This window comes from Patagioenas fasciata, chromosome 37, assembly GCF_037038585.1.
Source record: "Patagioenas fasciata isolate bPatFas1 chromosome 37, bPatFas1.hap1, whole genome shotgun sequence".
NCBI classification, from domain to species: domain Eukaryota; kingdom Metazoa; phylum Chordata; class Aves; order Columbiformes; family Columbidae; genus Patagioenas; species Patagioenas fasciata.
In genome coordinates, this window is record NC_092556.1 from 608,830 (window position 1) to 624,772 (window position 15,943).

Below are 15,943 nucleotides of genomic sequence, written 5' to 3' on the forward strand. Positions count from 1 at the left end.
GGAACCCCCATTTTGAGCCCATTTCCCGCCATTTTGAGCCCACTTCTCACCCCCATTTTGAGCCCGTTTGTCGCCACCATTTTGACCCAATTTGCCACCATTTTGAGCCCAATTCGCTGCCATTTTGAGCCCATTTCCCGCCATTTTGACCCTGAAGTGATTTGGGGGCCATTTTGACCCAATTTACGGCCATTTTGACCCTGAGGTGATTTTGGGGCCATTTTGACCCAATTTACGGCCATTTTGACCCTGAGGTGATTTTGGGGCCATTTTGACCCAATTTACGGCCATTTTGAGCCCATTTCCCACCATTTTGACCCCGAGGTGATTTGGGGGCCATTTTGACCCAATTTGCAGCCATTTTGAGCCCATTTCCCACCATTTTGAGCCCATTTCCCGCCATTTTGACCCCGAGGTGATTTTGGGGCCATTTTGACCCAATTTACGGCCATTTTGAGCCCATTTCCCGCCATTTTGATCCCTGAGATGATTTGGGGGCCATTTTGACCCAATTTGCAGCCATTTTGAGCCCATTTCCCACCATTTCGAGCCCATTTCCCGCCATTTTGACCCCGAGGTGATTTTGGGGCCATTTTGACCCAATTTACGGCCATTTTGAGCCCATTTCCCACCATTTTGAGCCCATTTCCCACCATTTCGAGCCCATTTCCCGCCATTTTGACCCCGAGGTGATTTGGGGGCCATTTTGACCCAATTTACGGCCATTTTGAGTCCATTTCCCGCCATTTTGTTCCCTGAGGTGATTTTGGGGCCATTTTGACCCAATTTACGGCCATTTTGAGTCCATTTCCCGCCATTTTGTTCCCTGAGGTGATTTTGGGGCCATTTTGACCCAATTTACGGCCATTTTGAGTCCATTTCCCGCCATTTTGACCCTGAAGTGATTTGGGGGCCATTTTGACCCAATTTACGGCCATTTTGAGCCCATTTCCCGCCATTTTGACCCCGAGGTGATTTGGGGCCATTTTGACCCAATTTGCAGCCATTTTGAGCCCATTTCCCACCATTTCGAGCCCATTTCCCACCATTTTGATCCCTGAGGTGATTTTGGGGCCATTTTGACCCAATTTACGGCCATTTTGAGCCCATTTTCCACCATTTTGAGCCCATTTCCCACCATTTTGACCCTGAGGTGATTTTGGGGCCATTTTGACCCAATTTACGGCCATTTTGAGTCCATTTCCCGCCATTTTGTTCCCTGAGGTGATTTTGGGGCCATTTTGACCCAATTTACGGCCATTTTGAGCCCATTTCCCACCATTTTGAGCCCTGAGGTGATTTGGGGGCCATTTTGACCCAATTTGCAGCCATTTTGAGCCCATTTCCCACCATTTTGACCCCGAGGTGATTTTGGGGCCATTTTGACCCAATTTCCCACCATTTTGAGCCCATTTTATGTCATTTAGACCTGAGGTGATTTGGGGGCCATTTTGACCCAATTTACGGCCATTTTGCCCCCATTTCCCACCATTTTGTTCCCCGAGGTGCTTTTGGCGCCATTTTGTTCCCCGAGGTGATTTTGGCGCCATTTCAAGCCCATTTCCCGCCATTTTGCCCCCAGATTCCTCCCCCGCCATTTTGTTCCCTGAGTTGATTCTGGCGCCATTTTGACCCCCAACCCCTCCCCCCTCAACCCCACCCCCAACCCCCCCCAAAACCTCACGTTCTGCCCCTCGTTTCGCTTCGTTTTGGGGCCCCCGTAGTCGAATTTGTAGTAGGTGTGGAGGACTCGGCGCAGGTGGACGCGGCAAAGCTCCTCGGTGGTGCCCCCCGAGCGCTGCAGGTAGCGCTGGAGCCGCGCGATGATGGCGACCACGCGCGACTCGTCCCGCAGACGCTCCACGTACTCTGGGGAACACAACGTGTGGGGCTGGGACCCATAGATCGACCCACGGGGGAGATAGGCCCTGGTTTTACCTCATAAAATGTGGTTTTGGGGGGGGAAAATGGTGTTTTCTCGACCCAAAATGGCGTCTTTAGGGGGATGTGTGGGGCTGGGACCCATAGATCGACCCATAGATTGAACCATGGGGAAGATTGGGTGTGGTTTTACCTCATAAAATGTGGTTTTGGGGCAATTGGGGGGTGGGAAAAGGGTGTTTTCTTGACCCAAAATGGCGTCTTTAGGGGCACGTGTGGGGCTGGGACCCATAGATTGACCCACAGGTTGAACCATGGGGTAGATAGGGTGTGGTTTTACCTCATAAAATGTGGTTTTAAGGCCCAAAAATGATGTTTTCTTGACCCAAAATGGCGTCTTTAGGGGCACATGTGGGGCTGGGACCCATAGATTGACCCATAGATTGAACCATGGGGTAGATAGGCCCTGGTTTTACCTCATAAAATGCGGTTTTGGGGCGGGAAAATGGTGGTTTTTTGACCCAAAATGGCGTCTTTAGGGGCACATGTGGGGCTGGGACCCATAGATCGACCCATAGATCGACCCACGGGGAAGATAGGCCCTGGTTTTACCTCATAAAATGTGGTTTTGGGGCAATTGGGGGGTGGGAAATGGTATTTTCTTGACCCAAAATGGCGTCTTTAGGGGGATGTGTGGGGCTGGGACCCATAGATTGACCCACAGGTTGAACCATGGGGTAGATAGGCCACGGTTTTACCTCATAAAATGTGGTTTTAGGGCCCCAAAATGATGTTTTCTCAACATAAAATGGTGTATTTAGGGGGATGTGTGGGGCTGGGACCCATAGATTGACCCATAGATCGACCCATGGGGAAGATAGGCCCTGGTTTTACCTCATAAAATGTGGTTTTAGGGCCCAAAAATGGTGTTTTCTCAACATAAAATGGTGTATTTAGGGGGATGTGTGGGGCTGGGACCCATAGATCGACCCATAGATCGACCCACGGGGGAGATCGGGTGTGGTTTTACCTCATAAAATGTGGTTTTAGGGCCCCAAAATGATGTTTTCTCAACATAAAATGGTGTATTTAGGGGGATGTGTGGGGCTGGGACCCATAGATTGACCCATAGATCGACCCATGGGGAAGATAGGCCCTGGTTTTACCTCATAAAATGTGGTTTTAGGGCCCAAAAATGGTGTTTTCTCAACATAAAATGGTGTATTTAGGGGGATGTGTGGGGCTGGGACCCATAGACTGACCCATAGATCGACCCACGGGGGAGATAGGCCCTGGTTTTACCTCATAAAATGTGGTTTTGGGGCGGGAAAATGGTGGTTTTTTGACCCAAAATGGCGTCTTTAGGGGCACATGTGGGGCTGGGACCCATAGATTGACCCACAGATCGACCCATGGGGAAGATAGGCCATGGTTTTACCTCATAAAATGCGGTTTTGGGGCAATTGGGGGGTGGGAAAAGGGTGTTTTTTTGACCCAAAATGGCGTCTTTGGGGGCATATGTGGGGCTGGGACCCATAGATTGATCCATAGATCGACCCACGGGGGAGACAGGCCCTGGTTTTACCTCATAAAATGTGGTTTTAAGGCCCAAAAATGATGTTTTCTTGACCCAAAATGGCGTCTTTAGGGGGATGTGTGGGGCTGGGACCCATAGATTGACCCATAGATCGACCCACGGGGGTTTATTGGTTAAATTGAGGGGGTTTTGGGGACAAAAAGGGGGATTTTGGGGACAAAATTGGGGTTTTTTGGGAGTGAAATTGGGGATTTTTGTGGGGGAAAATTTTGGGGTTTTTTGGGGGGGAAATTTTGGGGATTTTGGGTCAAATTTGGGGTTTTTTGGGGGGGAAATTTTGACTTTTGAGGAGAACAAATTGGGATTTTTTTTGAGGTAAAATTTGGGGGTTTTGGGGGAGAAAATTGGGGGGTTTTGAGGTAAAATTTGGGGTTTTTTGAGGTAAAATTTGGGGTTTTTTGAGGTAAAATTTGGGGTTTTTTGGGGGAGAAAATTGGGATTTTTTGAGGTAAAATTTGGGATTTTTTGGGGGTGAAATTGGGAATTTTTTGAGGTAAAATTTGGGATTTTTGGGGCGTAAAAATGGGAATTTTTTGGGGGGTGAAATTGGGAATTTTTTGAGGTAAAATTTGGGATTTTTTGGGGGGTGAAATTGGGGATTTTTTGAGGTAAAATTTGGGATTTTTTGGGGGGAGAAAATTGGGAATTTTTTGAGGTAAAATTTGGGATTTTTTGGGGGTGAAATTGGGAATTTTTTGAGGTAAAATTTGGGATTTTTGGGCATTGAAATTGGGAATTTTTGGAGGTAAAATTTGGGATTTTTGGGGGGTAAAATTGGGAATTTTTTGAGATAAAATTTGGGATTTTTTGGGGGAGAAAATTGGGATTTTTTGAGGTAAAATTTGGGATTTTTTGGGGGAGAAAATTGGGAATTTTTGGAGGTAAAATTTGGGATTTTTTGGGGGGTAAATTTGGGAATTTTTTGAGGTAAAATTTGGGATTTTTGGGGAGTAAAATTTGGGTTTTTTTGAGGTAAAATTTGGGATTTTTTGGGGGATGAAATTGGGGATTTTTTGAGGTAAAATTTGGGATTTTTTGAGGTAAAATTTGGGATTTTTGGGCAACGAAATTGGGAATTTTGGGGGCGTAAAATTTCAAATTCTGAGAAGAGAAAATGGTGAATTTTGGGGGTCAAACCCCCACATTTTGGGTCAGTTTTTAAGCCCCAAAACTCCGTATTTTCACCCCGGGGGTGGGGCGGGGACCCATGGAATGTGTGGGGCTGGGACCCATAGATCACCCCATAGATCGCCCCATAGATCTCACCTTGGGAATGTGGGTCGGTGTTCTGCATGATTTTGGTGAATTCCTCGTCCATTCGCTCCACCAGCGTGAGGATGCAGCCCCGGACCCGGTACGGCTGTGGGGCAGACCCATAGCGACCCATAAGTGACTCCCCATGGCCACAAATGACCAAAAACGGCCCCAAAATGACCAAAAATGACCCAAAAATGACCAAAAATGACCCAAAAACGGCCCCAAAATGACCAATAAGTGATTTTCTGGACCCATAAGTGACCCCCAAGTGACCCATAAGTGACCCACAAGTGACGTCTCTGACCCATAACTGACCCCCCAGACCCATAAATTGCCCAAAAATGACCCAAAATGACCCAAAAATGACCAATAAGTGATTTTCTGGACCCATAAGTGACCCCCAAGTGACCCATAAGTGACCCACAAGTGACGTCTCTGACCCATAACTGACCCCCCAGACCCATAAATTGCCCAAAAATGACCCAAAACAACCCCAAAATGACCCATAAGTGACCACTGCCCCAGCCCCATAGATCCCACCCCACAGCTCCCAGCCCCATAAGTGCCCCCCAACCCCCATAACCCCATTGGGATCTATGGGGTGCCAGGTCTACCCCATTGAAACCAATGGGACCACCAGGTCTACCCCATAGAGCTCCCAATGTTCTCAGCCCCATAGATGCCACCCCATAGGGATCAGCCCCATAGGTGCCAGCCCATAGCACCCCCTGGCCCCATAGATCCCTCCCCACAGCTCCCAGCCCCATAAGTGCCCCCCAACCCCCATAACCCCATTGGGATCTATGGGGTGCCAGGTCTACCCCATTGAAGCCAATGGGGCCACCAGGTCTACCCCATAGAGCTCCCAATGTTCTCAGCCCCACAGATCCCACCCCATAGGGATCAGCCCCATAGATCCCACCCTATATTACCCACCTGGCCCCATAGATGCCTCCCCACAGCTCCCAGCCCCATAAGTGCCCCCCAACCCCATAACCCCATTGGGATCTATGGGGTGCCAGGTCTACCCCATTGAAGCCAATGGGACCACCAGGTCTACCCCATAGAGCTCCCAATGTTCTCAGCCCCATAGATGCCACCCCATAGGGGTGAGAGCTATAGGACCTGCCCCATAGCACCCCCTGGCCCCACAGATCCCTCCCCACAGCTCCCAGCCCCATAAGTGCCCCCCAACCCCCATAACCCCATTGGGATCTATGGGGTGCCAGGTCTACCCCATTGAAGCCAATGGGACCACCAGGTCTACCCCATAGAGCTCCCAATGTTCTCAGCCCCATAGATGCCACCCCATAGATCCCAGCCCATAAATCCCACCCCATAGCATTGCCCCAACCCCATAGATCCCACCCCACAGCTCCCAGCCCCATAAGTGCCCCCCAAGCCCCCCAACCCCATTGGGATCTATGGGGTGCCAGGTCTACCCCATTGAACCCAATGGGACCACCAGGTCTACCCCATAGAGCTCCCAATGTTCTCAGCCCCATAGATGCCACCCCATAGGGGTGAGAGCTATAGGACCTGCCCCATAGCACCCCCTGGCCCCATAGATCCCTCCCCACAGCTCCCAGCCCCATAAGTGCCCCCCAACCCCCATAACCCCATTGGGATCTATGGGGTGCCAGGTCTACCCCATTGAAGCCAATGGGACCACCAGGTCTACCCCATAGAGCTCCCAATGTTCTCAGCCCCATAGATGCCACCCCATAGGGATCAGCCCCATAGGTGCCAGCCCATAGCACCCCCTGGCCCCATAGATCCCTCCCCACAACTCCCAGCCCCATAAGTGCCCCCCAACCCCCATAACCCCATTGGGATCTATGGGGTGCCAGGTCTACCCCATTGAAACCAATGGGACCACCAGGTCTACCCCATAGAACTCCCAACACCCCCAAACCCCCATTTTCCCCCTTTTTCCCCCATTTTTCCCCCCAAAATCCCCCTTTTTCCCCCCAAACCCCCTTCCCCCACCCCCCCCGCCCCCACTTCTCCCCATTTTTTACCCAAAAACCCCGTTTTTCACCCCATTTCCCACCTGCTCGGGGTTGCTCAGATTCTCCGATTCCTCCAAAACGTTTTCGCCGATAAAAATCTCCGGATGGGCAAAAAGCTCCGATAAAAGCTCCTCAATGCACGACAGGCAGCGCTGCCACAGCTCGGGCTATGGGGCAGACCCATAGATTGCCCCACACATCCCTCAAAAACCCCTTAAAACGCCCAAATTTGCCCCCCAAAACCCCAAATTTGCCTCAAAATCCCCGCTCTTCCCACTCAAATCCTTCCATTTCCCTCCATTCTAACAAATCTATGGGGCAGACCCATAGATGGTCGAGCCCCATAGGGTCTGCCCCATAGATCCCGAGCGGGGCGGCGTTTTCCCGCCAAAAATGAGCCCATTCTGAGGCGTTTTCGGTCAAAATGGAGGCGAAAAACACCCCAAATTTCACCCCACCCCAAAATTCTCAATTTCGACCCCAAAAAACCAAATTTCACCCCCAAATTTTCAGAATTTTCCCCCCAAAACCTCACAATTTCGCCCTCAAAATTCAACCCCCAAAAGTCCCCATTTTCCCCCCAAAATTTACCCCGAAAAAGTCCCAATTCCCCCCCCAAAATCCCCAAATTTCACCCCAAAAAGTCGCAATTTCGCTCCCCAAAAGTCGCAATTTTACCCCCAAATTTTCCCCCCCAAATTTTCCTCAAAAAATCACAATTTCTCCCCCAAATTTCACCCCCAAAATTTCATTATTTCCCCCCAAAAACCTCACAATTTCACCCCCAAAATTCAACCCCCAAACGTCCCCATTTTCCCCCCAAAATTTGCCCCAAAAAAGTCCCAATTCCCCCCTCAAAATCCCCAAATTTCACCCCAAAAAGTCGCAATTTTACCCCCAAATTTTTCCCCCCAAATTTTCCTCAAAAAATCCCAATTTCCACCCCAAATTTCACCCCCAAAATTTCAGAATTTCCCCCCAAAAACCTCACAATTTCGCCCCCAAAATTCAACCCCCAAACATCCCCATTTTCCCCCCAAAATTTGCCCCGAAAAAGTCCCAATTCCCCCCTAAAATCCCCAAATTTCACCCCAAAAAGTCGCAATTTCGCTGCCCAAAAGTCGCAATTTTACCCCCAAATTTTCCCCCCCAAATTTCCCTCAAAAAGTCCCAATTTCCACCCCAAATTTCACCCCCAAAATTTCATTATTTCCCCCCAAAAACCTCACAATTTCGCCCCCAAACTTCAACCCCCAAAGTCCCCATTTTCCCCCAAAATTTACCCCGAAAAAGTCCCAATTCCCCCCCCAAAATCCCCAAATTTCACCCCAAAAAGTCGCAATTTCGCTCCCCAAAAGTCGCAATTTTACCCCCAAATTTTTCCCCCCAAAACCCCCCCAAATTTTCCTCAAAAAGTCCCAATTTCCACCCCAAATTTCACCCCCAAAAGTCGCAATTTTCTCCCCAAAATCTTCCCAATTTCCCCCCAAAACGCCCCAAATTTCCCCCCCAAAATTCACAATTCCCCCCCCAAAAAGTCACAATTTCTCCCCCAAAACCCCCCAAATTTTACCCCAAAAAGCTGCGATTTCTCCCCAAAAACCCCACAATTCCACCCCTAAATTTCAACCCCCCAAAAGTCACCATTTCCCCCCAAATTTTACCCCAAAATCTCCCAATTTCCCCCCAAAATGTCCCAATTTCCCCCCCAAATTTCCCCTCAAAAAAGCTCCAATGTCCCCCCAAACCCCCCCAAATTTCAACCCCCAAACCCCCAAATTTCACCCCAAATTTTCCCCCCAAAAAGTCACAATTTTCCCCCAAATTCTCCCCCCAAAACCCCCAAATTTCCCCCAAAAACCCCACAATTTCTCCCCCCAAAAACCCCAAATTTTCCCCCCAACACCCCCAAATTTCACCCCAAATTTCCCCCCCAAAAAGTCCCAATTTCCCCCAAATTTCAACCCCCAAAAGTCCCAATTTCCCCCAAAATTTCCCCTCCAAAAAATCCCCAATTTCCCCCCCCAAAACCCCCAAATTTCACCCCCAAAACCCCCAAATTCCCCCCCAAAAACCCCAAATTCCACCCCATTTTCACCCCATATCAAACCAACCCCCTCGCTATGGGTCTGCCCCATAGATCCCGCCCCACACCCCCCTCCACAACCCCCCCAAAACCCCCAAATTTCACCCCCAAACCCCCCAAATTTCCCCCCAAAAACCCCAAATTCCACCCCATTTTCACCCCATATCAAACCAACCCCCCCGCTATGGGTCTGCCCCATAGATCCCGCCCCACACCCCCCTCCACATCCCCCCCAAAACCCCCAAATTTCACCCCCAAAACCCCCAAATTTCCCCCCAAAACCCCAAATTCCACCCCAAAAACCCCAAATTCCACCCCATTTTCACCCCATATCAAACCAACCCCCCCGCTATGGGTCTGCCCCATAGATCCCGCCCCACACCCCCCTCCACAACCCCCCCAAAACCCCCAAATTTCACCCCCAAAACCCCCAATTTTCCCCCCAAAACCCCCAAATTTCCCCCCAAAACCCCCAAATTTCCCCCCCAAAACCCCCAAATTCCCCCCCAAAAACCCCAAATTCCACCCCATTTTCACCCCATATCAAACCAACCCCCCCGCTATGGGTCTGCCCCACAGATCCCGCCCCACACCCCCCTCCACAACCCCCCCAAAACCCCCAAATTTCACCCCCAAAACCCCCAAATTTCACCCCCAAAACCCCCAAATTCCCCCCCAAACCCCCAAATTCCACCCCATTTTCACCCCATATCAAACCAACCCCCCCGCTATGGGTCTGCCCCATAGATCCCGCCCCACACCCCCCTCCCCAACCCCCCAAATTCCCCCCAAAACCCCCAAATTTCCCCCCCAAAAACCCCAAATTCCACCCCATTTTCACCCCATATCAAACCAACCCCCCCGCTATGGGTCTGCCCCATAGATCCCGCCCCACACCTTCATGTAGGCCGCCAGGTTGGGGTTGTAGTCGTAGAGCGAGGCGATGATGTTGAACTTGATCTTGACCTCTAGGGCGGCCCCCAAATTGTGCTCATGGGCCACGGCCACCAGGAGCTGGAGGAGCTCGATCTGCCCCGCGCTGTGGGGCAGACCCATAGATTGACCCACAGGTCGTGCCCCGGGTGGTCCTGACCCACATATCCCAGCCCCATGGATTTCGAGCGAAATTCCGGTGAAATTTGGGCTCAAAACGCCCGATTTGGGGCCTAAAATTCACCCAATTCCAGGCCCTAAATCACCCAACTTCAGGCCCAAAAACCTCCCGATTTCACCCCAAAAAACCCCAATTTCAACCCAAAATGGGTCCCCTTTCTGCTCCCCACACGTCCCTGACCCACATATCCCAGCCCCATAGATCCTGAGCGAAATTCCGGTGAAATTTGGGCTCAAAACGTCCGATTTGGGGCCTAAAATTCAACCAATTCCACGCCCAAAAAACCTTCAATTTTATCCCCAAAAGCACTGATTTCTCCCCAAATTGGGTCTCTTTTTGCTCCCCATAACCTGCCCCACACGCCCCTGACCCACATATCCCAGCCCCATAGATTTTGAGCGAAATTCCGGTGAAATTTGGGCTCAAAACGCCCGATTTGGGGCCTAAAATTCAACCAATTCCAGGCCCCAAATCCACCTGATTTTAGGCTCCAAAACCACCCAATTTTATCCCTAAAACAGACAATTTTACCCCAAAATGGGCCCCGTTTTGTTCCCCATAACCTGCCCCACACGCCCCTGACCCACATATCCCAGCCCCATGGATTTCGAGCGAAATTCCAGTGAAATTTGGGCTCAAAACGCCCGATTTGGGGCCTAAAATTCAACCAATTCCAGGCCCTAAATCACCCAACTTCAGGCCCAAAAACCTCCCGATTTCACCCCAAAAAACCCCAATTTCAACCCAAAATGGGTCCCCTTTTTGCTCCCCACACGCCCCTGACCCACATATCCCAGCCCCATAGATCCTGAGCGAAATTCCGGTGAAATTTGGGCTCAAAACGCCCGATTTGGGGCCTAAAATTCAACCAATTCCACGCCCAAAAAACCTTCAATTTTATCCCAAAAAGCACTGATTTCTCCCCAAATTGGGTCTCTTTTTGCTCCCCATAACCTGCCCCACACGCCCCTGACCCACATATCCCAGCCCCATAGATTTTGAGCGAAATTCCGGTGAAATTTGGGCTCAAAACGCCCGATTTGGGGCCTAAAATTCAACCAATTCCAGGCCCCAAATCCACCTGATTTTAGGCTCCAAAACCACCCAATTTTATCCCTAAAACAGACAATTTTACCCCAAAATGGGCCCCGTTTTGTTCCCCATAACCTGCCCCACACGCCCCTGACCCACATATCCCAGCCCCATAGATTTCGAGCGAAATTCCGGTGAAATTTGGGCTCAAAACGCCCGATTTGGGGCCTAAAATTCACCCAATTCCAGGCCCTAAATCACCCAACTTCAGGCCCAAAAAGCTCCCGATTTCACCCCAAAAATCCCCAATTTTGCCCCAAAATGGGTCCCCTTTTTGCTCCCCACACGCCCCTGACCCACATATCCCAGCCCCATGGATTTCGAGCGAAATTCCGGTGAAATTTGGGCTCAAAACGCCCGATTTGGGGCCTAAAATTCAACCAATTCCACGCCCAAAAAACCTTCAATTTTATCCCAAAAAGCACTGATTTCTCCCCAAATTGGGTCTCTTTTTGCTCCCCATAACCTGCCCCACACGCCCCTGACCCACATATCCCAGCCCCATAGATTTTGAGCGAAATTCCGGTGAAATTTGGGCTCAAAACGCCCGATTTGGGGCCTAAAATTCAACCAATTCCAGGCCCCAAATCCACCTGATTTTAGGCTCCAAAACCACCCAATTTTATCCCTAAAACAGACAATTTTACCCCAAAATGGGCCCCGTTTTGTTCCCCATAACCTGCCCCACACACCCCTGACCCACATATCCCAGCCCCACAGATTTTGAGTGAAACTCCGGTAAAATTTGAGCTCAAAATGCTCAATTTTGGCCCCAAAATCCACCCAATTCTAGGCCCTAAAAACCCCCAATTTCACCCCCAAAAACCCCCAATTTCACCCCAAAAACCCCCAAATATGACCCCAAACCCCCCATTTAATCCCCCATCACATCCCCCCCCCAAACCCCCCACTTCACCCCAAATTTACCCCCCATTCCACCCCACAGAACCAACCCCAGGATCCTATCGGGCGCATCAAATCGCCCCAAATCTGCCCCGTTTCGCCCCAAAATCGGGTCTTTTGTCACCGCCTGCGCCCCATACGTCGCCCCATAGGTCCTGCCCCATAGATCCTGCCCCACACCCACCGATCCGTGCCCTTTTTGCCCCGGGCCTGCAGGATCTCATTGAGTTTCTTGACGACGGCCGCGTGGTCGATTTCGGTGCCCTTGGCGAACATCTTGGGCTTCTCCTGCCCCATAGATCGCGAATTTCAACCATTTCCGTCGTTAAATTAACAAAATTAACGCAAAAATCGTGAAATTCACCCCAAAAAACCCCAAAATCGGGGGTTCTGGGGGTGAAATTTTGAGGCCTAGAAGTGGTTGGTTTGGGGACAAAATGGCGGCGCCAAAATGGCCTCAAAACACAAAATGGTGGCACAATGGGCATCAAAATCATTTTATAATTAAAAAAGGGGTTTTTAAGTTAATTTTGTGAGGAAAATGAGGCCAAAAAGCCCAAAATTGGGGGTTCTGGGGGTGAAATTTTAAGGCCTAAAGTGGTTGGCTTGGCGGACAAAATGGCGGCGCCAAAATGGCCTCAAAACACAAAATGGCGGCACAAGGGGACTCAAAATCATTTTATGATTAAAAAAGGGGTTTTTAATTTGATTTTATGAGGAAATTTGGGGCGAAAAAGCCCAAAATTGGGGATTCTAGGGGTGAAATTTTGAGGCCTAAAAGTGGTTGGTTTGGGGACAAAATGGCGGCGCCAAAATGGCCTCAAAACACAAAATGGCGGCACAATGGGCATCAAAATCATTTTATAATTAAAAAAGGGGTTTTTAACTTAATTTTATGAGGAAATTTGGGGCGAAAAAGCCCAAAATTGGGGATTCTAGGGGTGAAATTTTGAGGCCTAAAAGTGGTTGGTTTGGGGACAAAATGGCGGCGCCAAAATGGCCTCAGAACACAAAATGGCGGCAGAAGGGGACTCAAAATCATTTTATGACTAAAAAAGGGGGTTTTAAGTTAATTTTGTGAGGAAAATGAGGCAAAAAAGCCCAAAATTAGGGGTTCTGGGGGTGAAATTTTGAGGCCTAGAAGTGGTTGGTTTGGGGACAAAATGGCGGCGCCAAAATGGCCTCAAAACACAAAATGGCAGCTCAAAAATCGCCTTAAAATACAAAATAATGGGGCCATAAAGCATCAAAATCATTTTATGACTAAAAAAGGGGGTTTTAATTTGATTTTATGAGGAAATTTGGGGCGAAAAAGCCCAAAATCGGGGCTCCTGGAGGCGCCATTTTGTGCCCTGAGGTGAATTTGGTGACAAACCCCCAAAAAGTGACAAATTTGAACCCAAAATGCACAATTTCAGCCCCAAAAATCCCCAATTTCAGCCCAGAAAACAATTTCAGCCCCAAAATGCCCAATTTCAACCCAAAAAGCGACAAATTTGAGGCCTAAAAGCCCCAATTTGAGGCCTAAAAGCCCCAATTTGAGGCAAAAAGGTCCAATTTGAGGCCAAAAGGCCCCAATTTGAGGCCTAAAGGGCCAAGTGAAGGCCTAAAAGACCCAAATTTGGGCCCCAAAAGCTGAGAAATTTGAGTCAAAAAGCCTCAATTTGACTCCCAAAATCACCCAATTTCACCCCAAAAAAGTTTTGCCACAAAAGTGCCGATTTCAGCCCAAAAATCCCCCATTTCGACCCAAATTTGAGGCCTAAAAGCCCCAATTTGAGGCCTAAAGGCCCAAGTTAAGGCCTAAAAGGTCCAATTTAAGGCCTAAAAGGCACCAATTGGGAGCAAAATGGCGCCTCCAGGAGCCCCAATCTTGGGCTTTTTCACCCCAAATTTCCTCACAAAATTAACCTAAAATCCCCTTTTTTAGTCATAAAACGATTTTGAAGCCTTTTGAGGCCATAACTTTGTATTTTAAGACGATTTTGGTGCCGCCATCTTGAGTTTCGAGGCCATTTTGGTGCCGCCATTTTGTCCCCAGCTCAACCACTCCAGGAGCCCCAATTTTGGGCTTTTTCACCCCAAATTTCCTCACAAAATTAACTTAAAATCCCCTTTTTTAGTCATAAAATGATTTTGAAGCCTTTTGAGGCCATAATTTTGTATTTTAAGGTGATTTTGGTGCCGCCATTTTGACCCCAAACCAACCACTTCTAGGCCTCAAAATGGCGCCTACGGGAGCCCCAATTTTGGGCTTTTTCGCCCCAAATTTCCTCATAAAATTCACCTAAAACCCCCTTTTTTAGTCATAAAATGATTTTGAAGCCTTTTGAGGCCATAACTTTGGATTTTAAGGCGATTTTGGCGCCGCCATCTTGAGTTTCGAGGCCATTTTGTGGCCGCCATCTTGTCCCCCAACCAAACCCCACCAAACCCCCCCGAACCCCCCAAATTCCACCCCCATTCCCCCCGCTATGGGTCCGGGCCCCACTGATCGTGCCCCCCAACCCACCTTGGCCACGGGGACGCCGCCCTTGACCTTCTCCCATTCTCCTTCCTCTTCCTCCTCCTCCTCGGGCCGCCGGCTGCGCCGATCCAGCTTCTTCCGGGCCTTCTCCTCCTTCTTCCGCTCGCCCCCCCGCTTGTCGTCGTCCCTGGGGGTCAGACCCACACTTAGGGGGCGGCCCAGACCCATAGGGAACCCATAGACCCCATAAATAAGCCATAAACCCCATAGAAAACCCATAGGCCCCATGGAAACCTTCACCCTTCTCAGGTCATTTTTGGCCTTTTTGACCCATTTTCTCTTGGTTTTATGGGGTTAACGGACACTTGGGGGTCAGCCCCACATCTATGGGGCAGCTCAGACCCATAGACCCCATAAATAACTCATAAACCCCATAGTGAAGCCATAGGTCCCATAGAAAAGCCATAGGCCCCATAGGCCCCATCTTCTCCCCATGGCCATTTCTGCCCCTTTTATCCCAATTATTCCCATTTCTATGGGTCAAACGGACACTTGGGGGTCAGCCCCACATCTATGGGGCAGCCCAGACCCATAGGAAACCCATAGACCACATAAATAAGCCATAAACCCCATAGAAAACCCATAGGCCCCATGGAAACCTTCACCCTTCTCAGGTCATTTTTGGCCTTTTTGACCCATTTTCTCTTGGTTTTATGGGGTTAACGGACACTTGGGGGTCAGCCCCACATCTATGGGGCAGCTCAGACCCATAGACCCCATAAATAACTCATAAACCCCATAGAGAAGCCATAGGTCCCATAGAAAAGCCATAGGCCTCATAGGCCCCATCTTCTCCCCATGGCCATTTCTGCCCCTTTTATCCCAATTATTCCCATCTCTATGGGTCAAACGGACACGTGGGGGTCAGCCCCACATCTATGGGGCAGCCCAGACCCATAGAGAACCCACAGACCCCATAAATAAGCCATAAACCCCATAGAAAACCCATAGAGCCCTTCCCACCCCAACCCCTTTCTAGGCCATTTTACCCCATTTTCCCCCCGTTTTCCCCCATTTTTCCCCCTCAGCCCCACACTTGGGGGTCACCCCCATACTTATGGGTCCCCCCCAGCCCCACATGTGTGGGTCCCCGTTACTTTTTGAGGAATTTGGAGGCCAAGGAGGTGAATTTCCCGTCGTCTTCATCCGACTCTGAATCCGACTCCGAGTCCGAGTCGCCCCAATCTTCGTCATCTTCGTCATCCTCGTCCTCATCCTGGGGGTCAGACCCATAAGTGAACCCCCCCAGACCCATAAGTGACCCCCAGACCCATAAAATCCCCCCCAGACCCATAGATTCTGCCCCATAGCGACATAAAGGCCTTGGGCCTACCGATCATCATCATCATCGCCTTATAGGAATTGATGGGTTTGACCCATAAGTGATGCCCCCCAGACCCATAAGTGACCCCAGACCCATAAGTGAACCCCCCCGGACCCATATGGGACCCCCAGACCCATAAAACCCCCCCCC

At 49.8% G+C, this 15,943-nt stretch overlaps 1 protein-coding gene across 1 annotated transcript in view; it reads right to left on the bottom strand.

The window, feature by feature from the left end:
- Nucleotides 1-15,943, bottom strand: part of EIF3CL (eukaryotic translation initiation factor 3 subunit C like) — a 58,122-nt gene that overhangs the window by 22,446 nt on the left and 19,733 nt on the right. The window contains exons 9-15 of the mRNA XM_071801335.1: nt 15,567-15,685; nt 14,455-14,596; nt 12,127-12,230; nt 9,731-9,872; nt 6,789-6,914; nt 4,745-4,838; nt 1,685-1,869 (exon numbers count right to left, since the gene is read on the bottom strand). Coding sequence (XP_071657436.1) covers nt 1,685-1,869; nt 4,745-4,838; nt 6,789-6,914; nt 9,731-9,872; nt 12,127-12,230; nt 14,455-14,596; nt 15,567-15,685 — 912 coding nt within the window. The remainder of the gene's footprint in view (nt 1-1,684; nt 1,870-4,744; nt 4,839-6,788; nt 6,915-9,730; nt 9,873-12,126; nt 12,231-14,454; nt 14,597-15,566; nt 15,686-15,943) is intronic.